The sequence below is a fragment of the Engystomops pustulosus genome, chromosome 5 (assembly GCF_040894005.1).
Source record: "Engystomops pustulosus chromosome 5, aEngPut4.maternal, whole genome shotgun sequence".
Lineage (NCBI taxonomy): Eukaryota > Metazoa > Chordata > Amphibia > Anura > Leptodactylidae > Engystomops > Engystomops pustulosus.
Window position 1 is genome coordinate 148,016,121 of NC_092415.1, and position 17,634 is coordinate 148,033,754.

At 38.4% G+C, this 17,634-nt stretch overlaps 1 protein-coding gene across 2 annotated transcripts in view; it reads left to right on the forward strand.

Annotated features, from left to right (window-relative positions):
* VOPP1 (VOPP1 WW domain binding protein) overlaps positions 1–17,634 on the forward strand; it is a 62,009-nt gene that overhangs the window by 4,649 nt on the left and 39,726 nt on the right. The window contains exon 2 of one of the 2 annotated variants that reach the window (XM_072153357.1): positions 4,948–5,057. The exons of the other annotated variant lie outside the window; for it this stretch is intronic. Coding sequence (XP_072009458.1) covers positions 5,022–5,057 — 36 coding nt within the window. The 5' untranslated portion in view covers positions 4,948–5,021. The remainder of the gene's footprint in view (positions 1–4,947; positions 5,058–17,634) is intronic. 2 annotated transcript variants of the gene reach the window in all.

The window sequence follows — 17,634 nt, forward strand, 5'->3', positions numbered from 1 at the left end:
ATCCGGTGGGAGGTGGAAGGGCTAATCCATTACTCCCGTCTATCTTTTCTAATCTTTAATCAGGCTAATATGCAAATTTTCTAAAGGAGCTACTGGGACATGGAGTAGCCAAGTTTCAGTTAGTTACTATGGCTCTTTGGGAACCTGCCACTAGCTGTATTTGTGAAAAATGTGGTGATAAAGAATCCCTTTAAATTCTTTGCGAATTATTTTTCTTTATGTAAAGTAACTGTTGACAAAGAATCTGAGCAGTGGCATACGGGGAAATAAAAAGTTGCCATTTAGTCATGCTATCTTTAGTATGTATATAGGTAAGATATGCAATATGTGTCATAAGTGCAGGCACCTCTGGGTATAATAACTATGTACTGTTGTTGTCACTTGTGAATAACTTGTTGTTGTGGCCTTCGTTTTCTCTTTATACTTAATATACGTTAACCTCTTCGGGTTTGATAGATATGGGCTTTCAAACTGCATGTATGGTCATAAGACACATAAAAATACAGTTCTTAAATAAATAATCACATTATTATGAGTTACGACTATAATATATCTTACTCTTTATAAGTTAATAAACAGAAATAATGGACATTTAGACAGAAATAATAGACAAAAAACAAATAAAGCTTAGCAATAACATGCAATTACATAATATAAAAAAATCAGATTGTCCAATAAAATTTTGCAATCAATCCCACACACTAAGTCCGGATACTGGGGTTGGTGGTTAATTCTACAACTCCTAGTTAGGATCATCACATTTATTACTAGCAGCTTCTAAATTAGACATCCAGAGCTCACCCCCAGATCCCCTTTTAAGTCCCCTCTCAGGTGACACAGTCATCCTGTGGTTAGCCTTAAGCTACTGACATCCGTGTACAGCCACAATTCCCATAAGCCTCTGCTCTCCTCGGTCTGGTAACTTCTTGTGCAGAAAAATATCTTTACTGTTAAAGGTTAACTCCCCCTCTACACTTTTTAACACCACTGGTTTCCACTCACACATTATTTGCTGCTGAAGTTTTTTCCAATTTCAGATTATTCTTTTTTTCTCAGTCAAGGTCACAGCATGATGTGTAAAAATGCAATTGTGAAAAGGAAATGTGTTTTCTTTTGATCCACAAAAGTGCTTGTGATGGAAATAATTCCTGAAACATTTTATTTAAAAATGGCCTGATTTTTTTTATTGTAAAAGACGTTTTAATGATAATTTGCCCTCTTTTAACAAGGTCCACTAAGCTCATGAATACCTACGCACGGTACACACAAATAACATCTCCTGTCTTTACTCATCAGCCAGACATTCCTGTACATAAAATGGCTTCAGATGTATCATGAATATAAGATTAAGGTCCTGGCAGGGTGATTGCTCATGGACAGATAAGATCACATGATCCTCCATCTGCGGCCATTTTATGGTCAAGAATCCTTGGCTGATGAGGTAAAACACAAGAGGCTTCATTTGTTTTATCAACAAAGCAGTGCAGGACATTTAATAGATGTATATTGGTTACCTAATAGCCTGCCCCCCACATTCACACACACATACAATGAGATAAAGTGGCCAACCCCTTTAAGGACACCCAACTTACAGATGGACCTCTCTTCCCACTGTAATGTGAGGTATCTGTAATAAAGCTTAATTGATACTCCTTTTTCCCATTACATCACAAAATTTTGAAAATCCTTTAGGGACAAGAAAAAATGGTTGAATCTGGAGTTACAATTATAAAATATATCTATTCCAATTTACATACGAATTCAACTTAACAAACCGAAAGAACCAATCTTGTATGTAACCCGGGGACTACCTGTATTATACTCACTTCTTCCCCACAAGGGAACCACTAAAATAAGGCATTTTACTAGGAACATAACTTTCCAGAGGATTATCTCATAATAGATTTATTAACCATTAATGATGCTGTGTAGATAGCGGCGTGGTTAGAGTGATATGTTTCTAAGGAGCTTCGTTTCTTTACTTTGCTCCAGGAGGTGTCCCCAAAGCTATTCCAATTTCTGGGGCCTCTGGCTATTACCACCTCCAAATAACCTCTCCCCTAACTCCCCGCTCCTTCTGCCTAAAATCTCATGGCCGCTCCCTCCTGCCTCAATGTTTCTGGTAGACAGCAGGAGGGGGTAGGGGAGAAGTGCTTCAGGGGAGTGTAATAGGCAGGGCATGCAGAACCCAGGGGGGCCTCTGGTGACTCCCACCACAGTCTTCATTTAGATATAAAAATAAAGTTAGTTTTCTTAGTAAATCGGAGCAATAAAGCTCCTTATAAACATATAGGGATACATTTATCAAAAACAGTGCTGTCTGTACAATGTGCAGCTTGAGTGTGCAGGGAGCGTCCATCCTGTATGAATTTGGCGCTCCCTGCGCTGCTCCAACAGAGTGCAGAAACTTTTATTGGTGCACCTTTAACATGTGGCGTACAGCTCATTTCTGTTGAATGCTGCATGATTAATGTGGTGCACGGTCCGACTGTGCATTGGAAAACCCCTTTATTTGCAGAAATTTGTGTGGCTTTGGGGATAGAACAGCCGCGGCACAAATGAGTTGTGAACACTTCTTAAATACATGTGCAAGCAATTTGCACATAAAAGAACGTCCGACAGAAAACTGGTGCAGGGGCCCTTGTAAATGAGACCCATAGTTTTAATCAGATTGCTTGGATCTACCCTGCAGCGTTAATGGTTAATAAACAGGAAATCTGATTTCCTTCAAAGTCATGGCCAGGTCAGTAACCCCTGAGTAAGCTAAGAACATCTCCTTTTGGTGGTTGTTAGCACAATCCCCTGCCCCTTTGCTAGCAGAGTTAATCTGGGAAAAGCTGAATTTGTCTGGAATTATTTAAATAATGCTGGAAAATTTGGGATAGCTAGCTAGTATGATGTTTTCGCTTACTGTAGCCTCAGTTTTGTGATTCTCATTGAATTATTGTTCCCTTTTTAGATGTTTGTGTTAAAGGAGGAATCTGGGTAGGAAACCAGTCCTATTAACTGTATGAAACTAAAGTTTCAAGGAGATTCATATAGGTAAACTTAATTACTATTGATTGAGGTTATTCAAGTTGTGTGATGTGAAATCTGCCTTAAAGTCTTAAATTTAGTAGGAGGAGTGTTTCCTATACACTTGTTCTGCCCTTGGCAATCCTGCTCATTTACATATTTTAAGAAGTCATTTTCTTGACAATTTCTTATCAACTAAAACAGTTCCAATTAGCGCATAAAGAAACTGGGACGTAATGCTGGACATCTACCATCAGTCAAACCGATGGTAGATGTCCTTTAAGACGAAATATCTGACCTCAAAAAGAAGAAATGAGCCGAGATGCAAATCAGTAAATTCAGGTAAATATGTAAGGTTTGACTGTAACTGAGAAGTGATTATACATTAATGAACATGTGTAAAAAGGAATGGTGGGTGTGTAGAGCGAAGGACATTGGCAGAATGTCAAACAATATTTACTGCCCGCTATAAATCTTTAGACAGACATGTAAGTGCTTTCCTCCTACAAGGACACCATTTATGGAGGAGCTACAACTTATGTGTGACAGGTATTTTACTAAATGGTAAACGGGATGGTTTATGTTACATATGTGTAAATCAGATTACATTTTGTATCTTGTAAATATGTTTTATTAGAGGTCATCGCTTGGTTCATCAAAGAAACTGAAGGCCACTAGAATTTGTTTTTCTAAAAAGATCCAACATCCATCTATCATTGGCACTTATTAGTGTATCTTCATTTTGTAGTTGGAATCCTTTATTTTGATAAGGTGTTTTATGAGGACCACGAAGTGTCACTTTATCTCTAGTTGTAGCATTCATTCTCTCCTTGGTGGAAATTAGGAAAATATGCAAATGAGTTTTCCAGGATGGGAAAAGGAAAACCTTTTTTTTTTGCTACCTTGTAAGGCAGTCCCCTAAACACCCACCAAGAATGCTCTGGTTTTCCTTATCCCATCGTGGAAAACTAATTTGCATATTTCTCTAGAATCCCCCAGTGGATCATCAATGGCTATAAGTTTCCAAACACCTACAAGGCGGCCTTAATTGGCCAAGTCTCTGTAAGAAGAACTCTTACTTCACAACCTTGGTTAATAAAATAATATTATTTGAATGATAGTTCTTGAAGAAATGGACCATAAGTGCAGTTCATGTGACATACAGGAAAGAAACTAGACAACATAAGGAGAAAGTTTCAGTAATTATGTTCCTTAGTCACCCCCTGCAGAGACTGGTACAACTATGAGTATATTTGTATTGATACAGGGAAAACCTTGTCATTTTGGGTTTTAAGTAGGTACAAAGAAATGAAGGTAATATTGGGGATAATATTGTAGCAATGGAGGTTATTTACATTATGGTCGCATCATTAAAAAAGGATATGCATAGATAAAGAAATGCAGAGTTACCATGTAGTTTTATGTGAAGCATATTTTAAGAATTATTGGTGGTGTTTTGTTTCATTTTCTAGTTAATTTCACAAACACAATTTACCATATTTTTCGGACTATAAGGCACACAAAAAATCCTTAGATTTTCTCAAAAATCAAAGGTGCGCCTTATAATTCAGTGCCTTGAACTGTGCACAGGTCTGCCACCTGCTGAACATTCATCCTAACAATCAGGTGCACCTTATAATCTGGTGTGCCTTATATATGAAACTAGATGTTTTGGTAGGCATTTATTGATGGTGCGCTTTATAATCCAGTGCGCCTTATAGTCCTAAAAATACTGTATGCTCTATTTCTAGCATAGGGAATAGGAGTTTTATGACGGGGGTCCTGAAAGCTGAGACTCCTAACAGATCATGAGAATAAGAAACCCACATGTCCTGGATTGAAAGGCGTAAAAGTTGCCTAAGTGGCTGCAGTTGGGACTCTGTATAGGACTGCTGTATATAATCATGCATTGTATTTGGCCTTTCTTGATAGGAATGGATGGAGCAGCAGTGTGCCAATATAACCATCGCTACATTTAAAAAAGGGTGCACTGGATCACTGTTCTTATGAGTTGGAGATCTATTGATTGGTCATATCTTATGGTAAGGGAATCAGTTCTATTACTGGGAAAATTCTGTTAATAATTGTTGCTGAGCCTTCTTAGCCAGAGAGAAGAGCCATGATGTTCATTGTGCAGCCATCATGTAAGAAGGTGCCATCATGTAATGAACATAGGAACATGTGTGAACATTATAAAAATAATAATAATTCCCTATTTAAGCAGAGCATAATTGACCAGTAAGTTTCGATTTAGCAGTAAGTTTAGATCTTTTTAGAAAGATATAGGGACGATGGAGGTTGTGTTAGTTGCAATATAGGTGCAATTCCTGTCCGTTCACTAAGAATTGCGCCTATTTCAGGGCTTGTATGCCAGCTTTCCGGAGTAGAAACACTGATAAATGTGCCCCATAATGCAAAGGAATGTTATAAATTGGCTTAATGGTATAAAACATATACCAAGAAATAACTAGGGTACTAGTTATTTATGGATACTGTAATGAAGCTGCCATGGTGGAACTTCACACCAGAGAATAATTGGTTACTAGTTGCCAATCAGATACTCACACATTGTGGTAGGGTTATCAAAAGTGGCTGCAAGTTGAATGCTGCAACATTAGACAGACAGTCCTACCTTCCAGCAGATTTGTCATAGTTTCTGATGTTGAATGATAAATTTGACTAAGCTTAAGACTGTCTAGTTTAACTCTGCACCTCACATTTGATGGCTTACATAAAGTCTACAACTTGTCTGAAACTGAAAAATGGGGAACAATGCACTTTAGACAGTTTTTAGACAATTTTTAACAAAGGTTTATAAATCTGCCTAATGTGTGGATCTACTTAATAGCTTCAGCCCGGTATTTAGTAAAGTGAGTTTTTTTTAATAGTTTGAAAAATGGTTCCTTTCAATTAGAAATGAACATCGTTCTCTATTTTCCTGATAGGATGATCACTGGCTGCGCATTGTCTCTTGGCAGAAGTCCACTTGGCCCATAAGATGCTTTGCATTTCTCAGAGTGCCAGTATTTCAAATCAGCTCATTTTTCTTCTTCTATCCAGATATGCAAGTCAGTAGTTCATAAGAGATGATGGCCATTGCTGTTGTTGAGCACAGTTTTGTACAACAGTCTAGATATTTATAGGAAACTTGTTGAAATGAACCAGCAAGTCCACAGGGATGAACTCTCAATAAAACTTTTTCTTTATTTTTTCCTCATAAAAAATGGCCTTTAGTTGCAAAGTCTTCTTAGTTTTCTTCTTACTTCCCTTACAACCCAAAATGTAATATAATATAAATGTGGTCCTTAAAAAAGATAAAATCCCATATTTACAAAACAGTTAAAACTACACTATGTGCAAGTGATTGGAATTACGGCTCTTCTTAGTGAGCTGGTTCATTAGGCTCCGCTCACTAAGAAGAGCCAGCTCTTCTGGGTCCTGAACGGCTCCCCTACTTCTGTTGGACTTTGCATGATAAATGTGGCGCATGGTCTGACTGAGCACCGGAACACCCCTTTCAGTGCAAAAATTTGTGTCATGTGAAGAATAGTGCAGCTGCGACACAAAACGGTCACGTGCGCCACATATATATAGCACGGACACTTACCTGCGGTGATTTGGAACCCAAAGATTCCTTCTAAATGTTCCATCATATATACTAATCATCTTATAACCTCAATGTTTATTGTCCATGGACAAAATTCCTGATATGTACATGTAAAAAAAAGTCCTTCCTGAAGAAAACCAATATTTTAAGGTCTTTAAAAATGTATGAGCAAGACTTTCTGTCTCTACAGAACAGAGGCTTGATATAAAATTCACCGAGTTCTGAAAATGTCATTTCCATTTTCAGCTCTCATTACTCAGCGCAATGGTTTGGTTGTCAGTAAGTCAGTTGTGTCCTGAGCGCGGCTTGGACACCACTATTATCTGTGACAGTGTTCTCGGCTACTCATATGTTCACAATCACTGTTGCTCCTTATACTTTTTGTGCACTGGTATTAGTAGACTTGTAAAGCAATGGATTATTTCTGAATATGATGTGACATATGGGATATTCTATAGACATATGGTGCAGGTTGCTTTATTGTCATGTTTTCATTTCAGTACTGATGCATAATTTTGTGAATTTCTTGTGAATTTTCCACTATTTTCGCTTTTTCACACATCCATGGAAAAGACATACATGTAAATGATTTATTGCAGAGGTGCGATCAAATTACTTTGATACTAAAAGCTATTGTAGTGGCCAGCGCTTTTTCCAACAACCGGCCCTCTCCTGTAGATTGTATTGGAATCCAAGCATCAGGAAATCTACCATTTGTTTTTATGCACTGTGAACCAAACATACCTTCAGAATGCTGTAGCTAATGCAGAAACATACCTTGTTTATTACCTGAACTGAGTGGTTTTGCTGAAAAATCAATTATAAAACAATTATAATGAGGCTCTGTCACTCCTGTTGCTGCTTCGGCACTTCTCTTACCCTAATTGTTCACTGCTCCAGTCTTGTCCTGCCCAGCATAAGCCTAGAATACCTAATCACTGTGTTGTCCCTGACAGGCAGAAGTAATCAATCGCTGTACCATCCCCCAGCTTCTTGTCATGAGTCATCCAGCTCAGGTTGATTAGCCCTGTCTGGACAGTTCAGGAAGCTCTGTGAAACACTGTAGCCAGTATGCACCCAGCCTTCCTAAGGTCATGAATTTTATAATTGTTTTTTTTAGCAAAACCACTCAGATCAGGGATTAAACAAGACATGTTTCTGCATCACTGTAGCTTCCACATTATAAAGGTATGTTTGGTTTTAAACTACCTTAACCCTCTTGGGAAAGTGCCTTAGCAATAAGGTTCCTGGTCACTACTCTTACAGCAATTGTGTGTATGTTTGCCCAATTCCATCTGCTTTATTAACTGTTTACAAACCTTATCTGTCATGACCTATTTCTGAATACCATTTAAGATTGGTCTCTGTCTGATCTGACCTCGGCAGGTTTTCTGATTGCATCTTTGTCGGTGCTTTTGGTGTTACATCGACTCTTGACCCATCTGGGTCTGTTGAGTAAGTCACTAGACTGAGTTTACACCTGACAAAGTGACCTGGTAGTTCCCTGCAGTGAACTTCAAAATGGCTGCATGCAAGGGAACACTTAGTCAACTTTTTGAAAAACATCTTGTAGTCAAATCAATTTATTGGCATAGTCGGTAACCAACTTCCCTGTCACACTAAGCATATACCACTAAAATATAGTGTGTGGATTTCTAAGCTGGTCATATATTGTTGACAGCTTGCCCCATTATTTATAGGGTCTGTCAAAACTTAATGGCCCAGATTTCTGAAAACTGAGGCAAACTGCACTAAGAGCAGTCACAAATGTGTAGGGTGCGCCAGATTATTGAATACTGGCACTCGGTCTTTCAGTTATCTGGCACACCCTGCACTGCTCGGGAAGTGTGCACCATCTTTTTAAGGTGCACCTTTAACATACACTGTGCGATACAATTCTGTCAAATCACTATATTAAATTTGAAGCAAACTCTGACTAAGCACTACCACACCCTTCAATTTGCACATTTTCCCGTCTTGTCCGCACAGTGCTAAATAAATAAGTTGATTGTCATACGGACCCAGTCACAAGAAATGTTGTGCACAGTGCAGACGCGACACAAAACTGGCGCAAACATATAAATACATGTTCAAATTCTTTCTAGTGCAAAGTCATATAGAAAACTGGCACATCCAAAATAAAAATCTGGCCCAATGTGTATAAAACAGCCTGGAAAATGGAAAGGCATGTTGTCTCTTAATATGCCCAACCCATTGATCCCTGGATATAAGTAATACTTATGCAATGAGCGTGAATGCTTTTTCTGTGTATTAGTAGTAGTTGTAGTATACTTACACTGAACAATTGTACCGTTTCTTGTACCTGTCTGGTTTTAGATACAGTCTTCATGTTTCTTGGTTTGCTTGTATTTTTCAAGTTATTGGTATGTTGAAGGACCATAATCTTAAAAGAAAGCATCCGATATGAAAGCTGGAGAAGCTTTAGCTTTGAAACTCCTCGCCTACTGTACAGGAAAAGGATTTCAAGTAATGTTACCTAGCAGCCAATATGGAAAGTAGGTCAAAATGATACTGCTGTGTTGTGTGCCTCGTGTTTATATTACCATCTAAAAGGGATCACATGAAGACATTTACTCCCTTTCTTCTATAATAAACCCAATCCCATGTGTGTAGTTTGGAATAGGCATGCGTTTCCATTTATAATGTATAGTAAGTTTAAATGTGGCAGAACTTATTCAGGCATGATCAGATACATATTTAATAAGGTGAAATATTTTGCCATGTAGATGTAACCTCTTCTGTTCAACTCTTGTTTCACATGTACGATATTTCAAAAATATTGCATAATAAAATGGGCACGGTCCCTACATTCAAGCTGATCATTGACAGTGCCCTTATCCAACAATCTAATATTGGTGACCTTTCCTAATGACACTGATATTGATTTAAGCATTATAAGGTATTAGCACAAACAAAAAGTAGGCAGCAGTAATCCTATAAGATTATCAAACTCTGCCACATTTATCATCCAGCATCAAACACTGTGATAAATCGGGTATAATAATCATAGTCTTTATTTATATAGCGCCATCAAATTCCACAGCGCTTTACAAATCATAGGGGACATATACAACTATATTACATTACCAAGTACAAACAGTCATATGGAACAATAGGAGTGAGGACCCTACTCACAAGAGCTTACAGACTATGAGGATGAGGGGGTGACACAAGAGGTTGTATAATGGACTAGCCATTCTTTATAAGGGAACAATATAAAATAATTTAATAAATGATATAATAAATAAAAACCCTGCTGCATCTTATTTACAGGGTCCAAGGTGAAAGTGACTGCAGAGAACTTGGAGCATGGTATATATCTGGTGTTTGCCGGATAGGGGGAGATAAGGGGAGATAAGACACAGGATGGATTAGTAAAGAGAGAGTTTCATTCAGTTAGTGAGTGTGATAGGCTTGCCTTAAGAGATAGGTTTTAAGAGCACTTTTGAAGCTTTGGAGGGTGGGTATTAGTCTGAGAGTCCGGGGAACGGCATTCCAGAGAATTGGAGCAACTCAGGAGAAGTCCTGGATACGTGCATGAGAGGTTCGAATTAAGGTAGAGATTAATCTAATGTCACTGGCAGAACAAAGAGCACGGGTTGGGAGAGACTGAGATGAGAGAGATATGGAGGTGCAGCATTATTCAGAGCTTTGTGGATGAGGGTTATTATTTTAAAGTGAATACGGAAGGAGACAGGCAGCCAGTGCAGTGATTGGCCCAAACTGGAGGCATCCGTGTAGCGTTTGGTCTGAAAGACGAGTCTGGCTGCTGCATTAAGAATAGATTGTAGAGGAGAGAGTTTAGTGAGTGGAAGACCGATTAGTAGGGAGTTACAGTAGTCTAGTCGAGAGTGAATAAGTGCAACAATTAGCATTTTAGAAGTTTCAATTGGCAGAAATGGTCGGATTCTGGAGATGTTTCTGAGATGCATTGGGAGCCCTCCACCTCCTGATCATTCCACCACCCCGCCTGCATGCTGCTATTTCTCTGGTTTGTTTGCCAGGTCACTTGTTATATGTACTAGGGTTTGCCTCCATTACCTTTATCGACTTTTTACCATGTTTACATTGTAGGCATTAATTGACTTAAACCTTACTTCCATGGCAGCTTGACAGATGCACTTGCACTTTATATGTGTCTTTTCATTGTTTAGGGGTGGTTTTGGGTGGATACCACCCATTCAGGAGGTGTTTTGTTTTTGCACCGACCATAGTGCATAACATGGTAGACAATTGTATGTACTTTGGTACAGTTTTAATTGATTTTATATGCATGTTTGTGTTCAGTGTTGAATATTAATAAAATTTGTTATGTTTTTTGAATCAAATCATGTCAGTGACACACTACTTTTTTCTCTGATTCTTGATTTGCTCGTTTTGAGTGTGTCGACTATTACCTCTACTTGGTGTAGTATTCTGCTGTGCAAGGTTCCATTTTCTATTGATTATTCAGAGCTTTGTGGATGAGGGTTATTATTTTAAAGTGAATACGGAAGGAGACAGGCAGCCAGTGCAGTGATTGGCCCAAACTGGAGGCATCCGTGTAGCGTTTGATCTGAAAGACGAGTCTGGCTGCTGCATTAAGAATAGATTGTAGAGGAGAGAGTTTAGTGAGTGGAAGACCGATTAGTAGGGAGTTACAGTAGTCTAGTCGAGAGTGAATAAGTGCAACAATTAGCATTTTAGAAGTTTCAATTGGCAGAAATGGTCGGATTCTGGAGATGTTTCTGAGATGCATGCGGCAAGAGTTAGCAAGAGATTGAATATATGGTGAAAAGGTCAGAGCTCAGAGTCCAGCACCACCCCAAGACAGCGGCCTGCTGCCTCGGTGCTATAGTGATCCCACACACCGAGATGGACAGGTCAGGGTTAGGTTGGTTAATAGATGTGTAAAGACAAGAAGTTCAGTATTAGAAAGATTAAGTTTCAAGAAGAGAGAGGACATGATGCTAGAGACAGCAGAGAGACATTCACTAGTGTTCTGGATTAAGTCAGGGGTGATGTTACGTGAGGAGTATATACCTGGGTGTCATCAGCATAGAGATGATACTGGAAACCAAATCTGATGATGGTTTGTCCAATGGGGGAACCCCCGACACTGAGAGGAAGATGAGAAGAGAAAGATTCAGAAAATAAGAAACTATATATATTGCCTCCTGCACATGAACATACTGGGCCAGTGGAAACGAACCCGTCAGATCCTATAGATAGAGCAAATTGCAGTGGACTGGAGTCCACTTGTATCATAGTTATATGAGGCAAGGACTCTCTGAGGGGCATTTATTATTTTTGGCGCAGAGTGGCTCTATAAGCGTTCTATATTTTTCTGTGGGGTGTAAGTTTGGGGTGCAAGGGATTCATTAATTGGCACACAAACTGAAAGGTTTAGGACTGCCTAGATCAGCTTTCAGCCAGGCTATTTCTGTGCCACGACAAGCTCAAAAAAGGTGTATTAATGGAAGTGCCAGAAAACTGGTGGATTCACAGGCGCCAAAATTTTGCACCCTAAAATATAACAAGTTGAGAGTGTTGGAAAACACCAATATTATGTTGTCGACACCTCATAAATTCAGGCGCAAAAGGCACAGAGTGGGAAAAAATAATACTGCCAGTTTTCTGTTTGAATGAGCATCGATGACAGTGTGACAAATGTGCTTGGTCTCTGGGATCTAAAACAGCACACAAGTCCGTTTTCAATGACCAAACATATTCTAACTCTGTACATATGCAACACTCATGATAAATCTCCCCCATAAAGTCAAATAAGTTAAATGTAGCAAGTCCATCTTTGCAGGACACACAGTGGTGTCCAGAGCGGTATCTCACATAGTCATTGAATAGTAGGGGCCCCACCCCATACCCCACCAGTGGCAGATAGCTAGAACACATAAAATTAATAAATTTGGAGAGCATGAAGAAGCGCCTGCACATCTTATTTGAATTGTCCTCGGAAGTTTGTTCTTAAGTTGAATTTGTATGTAATTTGAAACTGTATATTTTATAATTGTAGATCCAGAGGAAAAAACATTTTTGTCCCAGTGACAATTGGAGTTTAAAATTTTTTTGCTGTAATGGGACCAAGGGTTATCAATAAAGCTTCATTACAGAAACCTTAGAGCTGATTATTGCAGTCTGAGACTATAGTAAAGCATTCAGAGAGCTTCACCAGAGGTCACAGGGGGTAGAGAGGTCCTTCTGTAACTAGGGGTCATCTGTAAGTCGGGTGTCCTTAAGGAGGGGACCGCCTGTATTACATTTTATTGTGCTCTAACATTTGTTAGTGTGGTTTGTTCTTTGTGTGGTTTGCTCTTTGTGGATCCAAAATCTATGTCTAAGGTTTGTTTAATACTTTTTTTTGTATAATTTTCCCATTTTCCTTCTTTTTTACCAAGAAGGATTATGTTCAATAATCTTTGAGAGATTTTAGTAAACAAGGTCCAGTGTTTTGGTGAAGGTTTAGGATTTGGCACTGGTTATAGGTCTAATTAGGAAAATATTATAGTATAATTCTTCTCTAGTATGTATTTACACAGCAGCCTTTGAAAAGTCTGTAGGGCATAAGAGGCACAAGCACAGTCAACAACGTTGAGTCTCTCTATACAAACAGAGGTCAGCAGTGACTACTGGCACTGCCCTGCATTGGAGCACCCATGAGGTTGGTAAAAAATAATCCTAAAAGTCCCGCCCCCAACAGCCCTGCCTGCTTGCCTCTGCATATTAGGTGATACAGGACATTCACGACAGTCCCTCCCTGCAACAAAGTGTGAACACATAACAAGACAGACAAATGCATAACACAAAGCGAAGGTCGATAATCTGGAAAAAAACTGAGAAAGCATACAAAGTACAGAATTGTTTACACAGGAGAATAGTCAGGGACGTAACCAATATATCAAAGAAACAGAATTACAAATAGCAAGCAAGACACAGACAAGAAAGCTAGCGAGACAAACTTTATAACCAGCCATAAAGGATAGTGCACACAAGGTTTTTACCTGAGTATTACATGAGCTTGAGGTGAATGGCGCAGAGCTCTGAAAGCATGAGAGCCTTAACCCTTGATGGTTAAAGGAAGAATTGCAGATAGGCAGCAGTCCTGCAGATAGAGAACTGTTCAGACTGCCGACCATATGGAATTCAGTCTCTTCTTGAAGGAACTGCAGAAGACCCAGACACAGATGTAATAATTTCATTATTTCAGTGCCAGAGAAGAGGGCTATGCTTTATTTTCTATGTTCCTATATGTGACCATAATGCAATAAAATACGGGTAGGATATAGAGGACATGCTAAGTATCCACATTATAAAGGGAGAACAGGATAAAACAGTACCCCATTTTATTTCAATGCTTTTTTATTCTGTCCTTACCTTACATTTTAATTGTTAATTTAAAATATTTGTTTCCAGAAAGTTCAGCTGGAAATGATTCTAACTAATCGTATCTTAGCACCCACTAAGTTGTAACGCATTATACAGGGCTGTCCTTTGTTCCAATGGAAGCCCCTTTCAACACCAGGTCAATTTATCTTCTTACAGAGAACTGTGGGGGTGTTTTGTTTTGTTTCTTGAAAGAAAAATGCATTTATTTCTGTTCCACATTTCAAATGATCTTGTCACTGATGAATAGGCATTATCCTATGTAACAAAGGGCTCTGCTCCATTCTCATGTTTAGACGATCATCAATATGCTAAGAGACCTCTATCTGGGTCTACTTTTTGTGATGGATCTGACACTTTTAGTAGTTGCTAGATATGTTTGTGGTCCTATTAAATAGAATTTATTTTATAGGTTTGCCTATTTTCTGTATATTTTTTAAAAAGGAAAACAAAAATCAACATTTACAGATTTGGCTACTTATAATCTTTCCGTATAGCATATGCTTGTATCTCGATAAACAACTGTGGACCTTCATTTGCAGCCATATGTAAATATAACACAGCAACATTTTGGAACAAATATAATAGTATAAATAATATATCACCTTAATAATATAATACCTTCTTTTAAAAACTTATTGGTGAACGTATCATTGTAGCAATGTCAGTTTTGTTGCGTAGAAATGTCTTAGAATTGTATTAACTTGCGATTTGCACAAAACATTTTTTGCAACCTTATCCAACTTTCTTCAATTTTTACTCAAGCCTACTTAAGCCAGATATATCGAGATGTGGTGGTCAGATTTATGAAGTATGACTTTTCACAAAGTGGAAAAATTCAGCACAAAGTCCAGTCCACTCCTGGCGTAGGAAAAACTTAGGAATCACATGTATAAAATGAGCGCCTTTTTGATTAGTTATCGCCAAATAGTCCCTAACATACTGCAGACATTAACGCCTCATTTATCAAGTTACCAAAGCCACTATGATAAATCTGACATGCAAAAATACCAAAGCCCTCCTAGTGTTAACTCCTGCCATAGTCTAAAAGAAACAATGACCATAGCAACCAATCACAGCACTGCTCCAATGTTTACAGTGCAAAAGGTATTTTGTTTTGAAGAGTTTTATGCATCTCCCCAGTAGTGTCATTTGGGTGTTGCTAGATCAGACTAGACTATTACTTATTTTACTGTTACCATGGCTACTATCATTGTATTATATAGCACAATAGAATTGAAGTCCATGTATCTACATACATCAGATCTTCTTTCATATGGGATACTTCAGTTCTTGTGATTGCTGGAGGTTCTAGTGATTGGATCCCCAGTAATTACAGCAATATCCCTTATCCAGGTACGTAACTAGGAGGGGCAAGAAAGAAAGTTTTGTACTGTGTTAGCCAGTTGAAGAAATTCCTGATGCTTTTGAAAATAAAGGTAAAATAAAGTCACCTTTTTGAGATTGTGATACCTTTTAATTGTCCTTTTGTTCACATTTTTTCTGTTCATTGTGTATAAGATCTGTCACTTCAGAAAGACTGTCATACCATGCCTCATGAAGGGGCCGTAGCTGTCCCAAAAGCTTGATTTTAACATCTTATACAGTATTTCAGGTGGCCATTAAAAGGTATCCCAATCTCAACCCCAGATGCCAGAGCGCCTTGACACTGCAGACCCCACAGCAGCTGCTAGTGCTGTAATTACGTCTAAACAGTGATTGGAACCGGGGTTCAGTGTGATTGTCCAGCGGATGATGGCGCAAAGAGGAAAAGAAAGGAAAGGCAGTCCAATATTCCTTGCTAGTAAAGAAAAATCTGTAGGTTTTTCCTCTGCCTCTACATCATTCGGACATATAACTATCTAGGACATCTACCTAGATAGTTATATGTCCGAATGATGTAGAGGCAGAGGAAAAACCTAAAAATTTTTCTTTAGTGCTGTAATTACGCCCATGCCCTTATCCTTTAGACAGGTTCAGAATCAATCATGTATAAGAATCAATTTAGATGGCCATATTTAGGCAACCAAAAACAGTCTGTGTGTGTGCCACATTTATTGTCTGACCGTAGCTTTAATAAACCATCAATGGAATGTGTCTCAGGTGCAGTTGAAGTGATGGACAGCACAGGAGGGTGGCATCCAGGCATTCCATGTTAACTCATTGCTCACTCCATTCAGTGCTGGTTAGACGTCTACTCCCTCTTGCAGTTCTACATACTCTGTTGTACTTTGGCTGTGTCTACATTTGCCTCACCATTTTAATCCTTGTTGCCATCTTAGTTTTGACCTTATTATGCTTGCTTTTGCTGTCTCTCTGTTTATCTGTGCATGTACCAAGGGTCGGAACTGTTGTCCAGTTGTCACCTGCAGCTTACAGTTTGGGCAAGTAGACAGGGGAAGAGGTTGAGGGAGGCTCAAAGATTGCACTTCTTCCCTTTTTTGACAGGATGACAATAGTTACCATCTACCTCTCAAAATCTATGGCTTGTGATGAAGCCAATACAATGTTAATGAACACAGCTTCTACAACCCCTATAACTACTTAAATGCTAACAAAATGTATATTTACACATAATTATGGCTATATTACATTGCATAGGAGTGACACCACATGCTTTGGCAGATTGTGACTCATAGTTGTCTATTACAGATATATCCTGCATCCTATTAAAAGTAATGATGGGTTTTAGTTTGGGATGCGGTAGCGACACATCTCTACAATCTGAACTCATTACAATAAGGTTAAAGAGACTGAATTGAAATTACGTGTTACTATGGATTTCACTGACACATTTTCACTGGGGGTTCATTTTATGCATTTCTCCGGCAAGGATAAAAATGTTGTCCCCATCCTCTGCCTTCTTAGATTATTCTATCTGTATTTCAGCGCTGCATGTTTTCCTTTTCTTCTTTACATTTGCCAGTTGTCATTATCTGAACTTCATTGTAGTTTCTTGTGACATTTCTGTTGCTATTTCTACATTATTCAGGTCATTGTTGTTACTTCTCTTTTCAAAAAAGTTTTACAGAACATAATAAAAGTTATTTTCTAAAAGACCATTATAATTGTAGACCTGAAAAGAAGCACAGATAAAAAAGAATAAAATAGGAATTGTGTGTAAAAATGTAGTGGCATGAACGCTTCTGCATAGAAAACGTCAAGGATTTTGGCCCCAGCACTTTTAGTCAAGTATTATGTATTTGCAACTATTTTCTGGAGACCGGGCAGGAGACCTAAAGAAGCAGAGACTAGTAGGGAACTAGTAATATATACTGCACTATTTTTGTGAAACCGTTTGGATATTTTGCCCCAAACAGCTCTTGTGGGACACAGATACATGTGATAAATATTATTGGGATACTCCTTTACAGAACAGACATAGCTTTTGAGTTGGACATTCTGCACAGAAAGTACGTTGGCAAGTTGCCACCTTAAAAAAGAAAAAAAAACTATAATAATTGCAAAATCAAGTAATTTCTCATTACCCACACAACATACAGTAGGTTTTAGGTTTAGACTTATATTTTAAAAAATACCATTAATAACATTTTCAGATCTTTAGCACAGCCATTCCACAATACCTTTGCACATAATGGAAAGCAATGATGCAC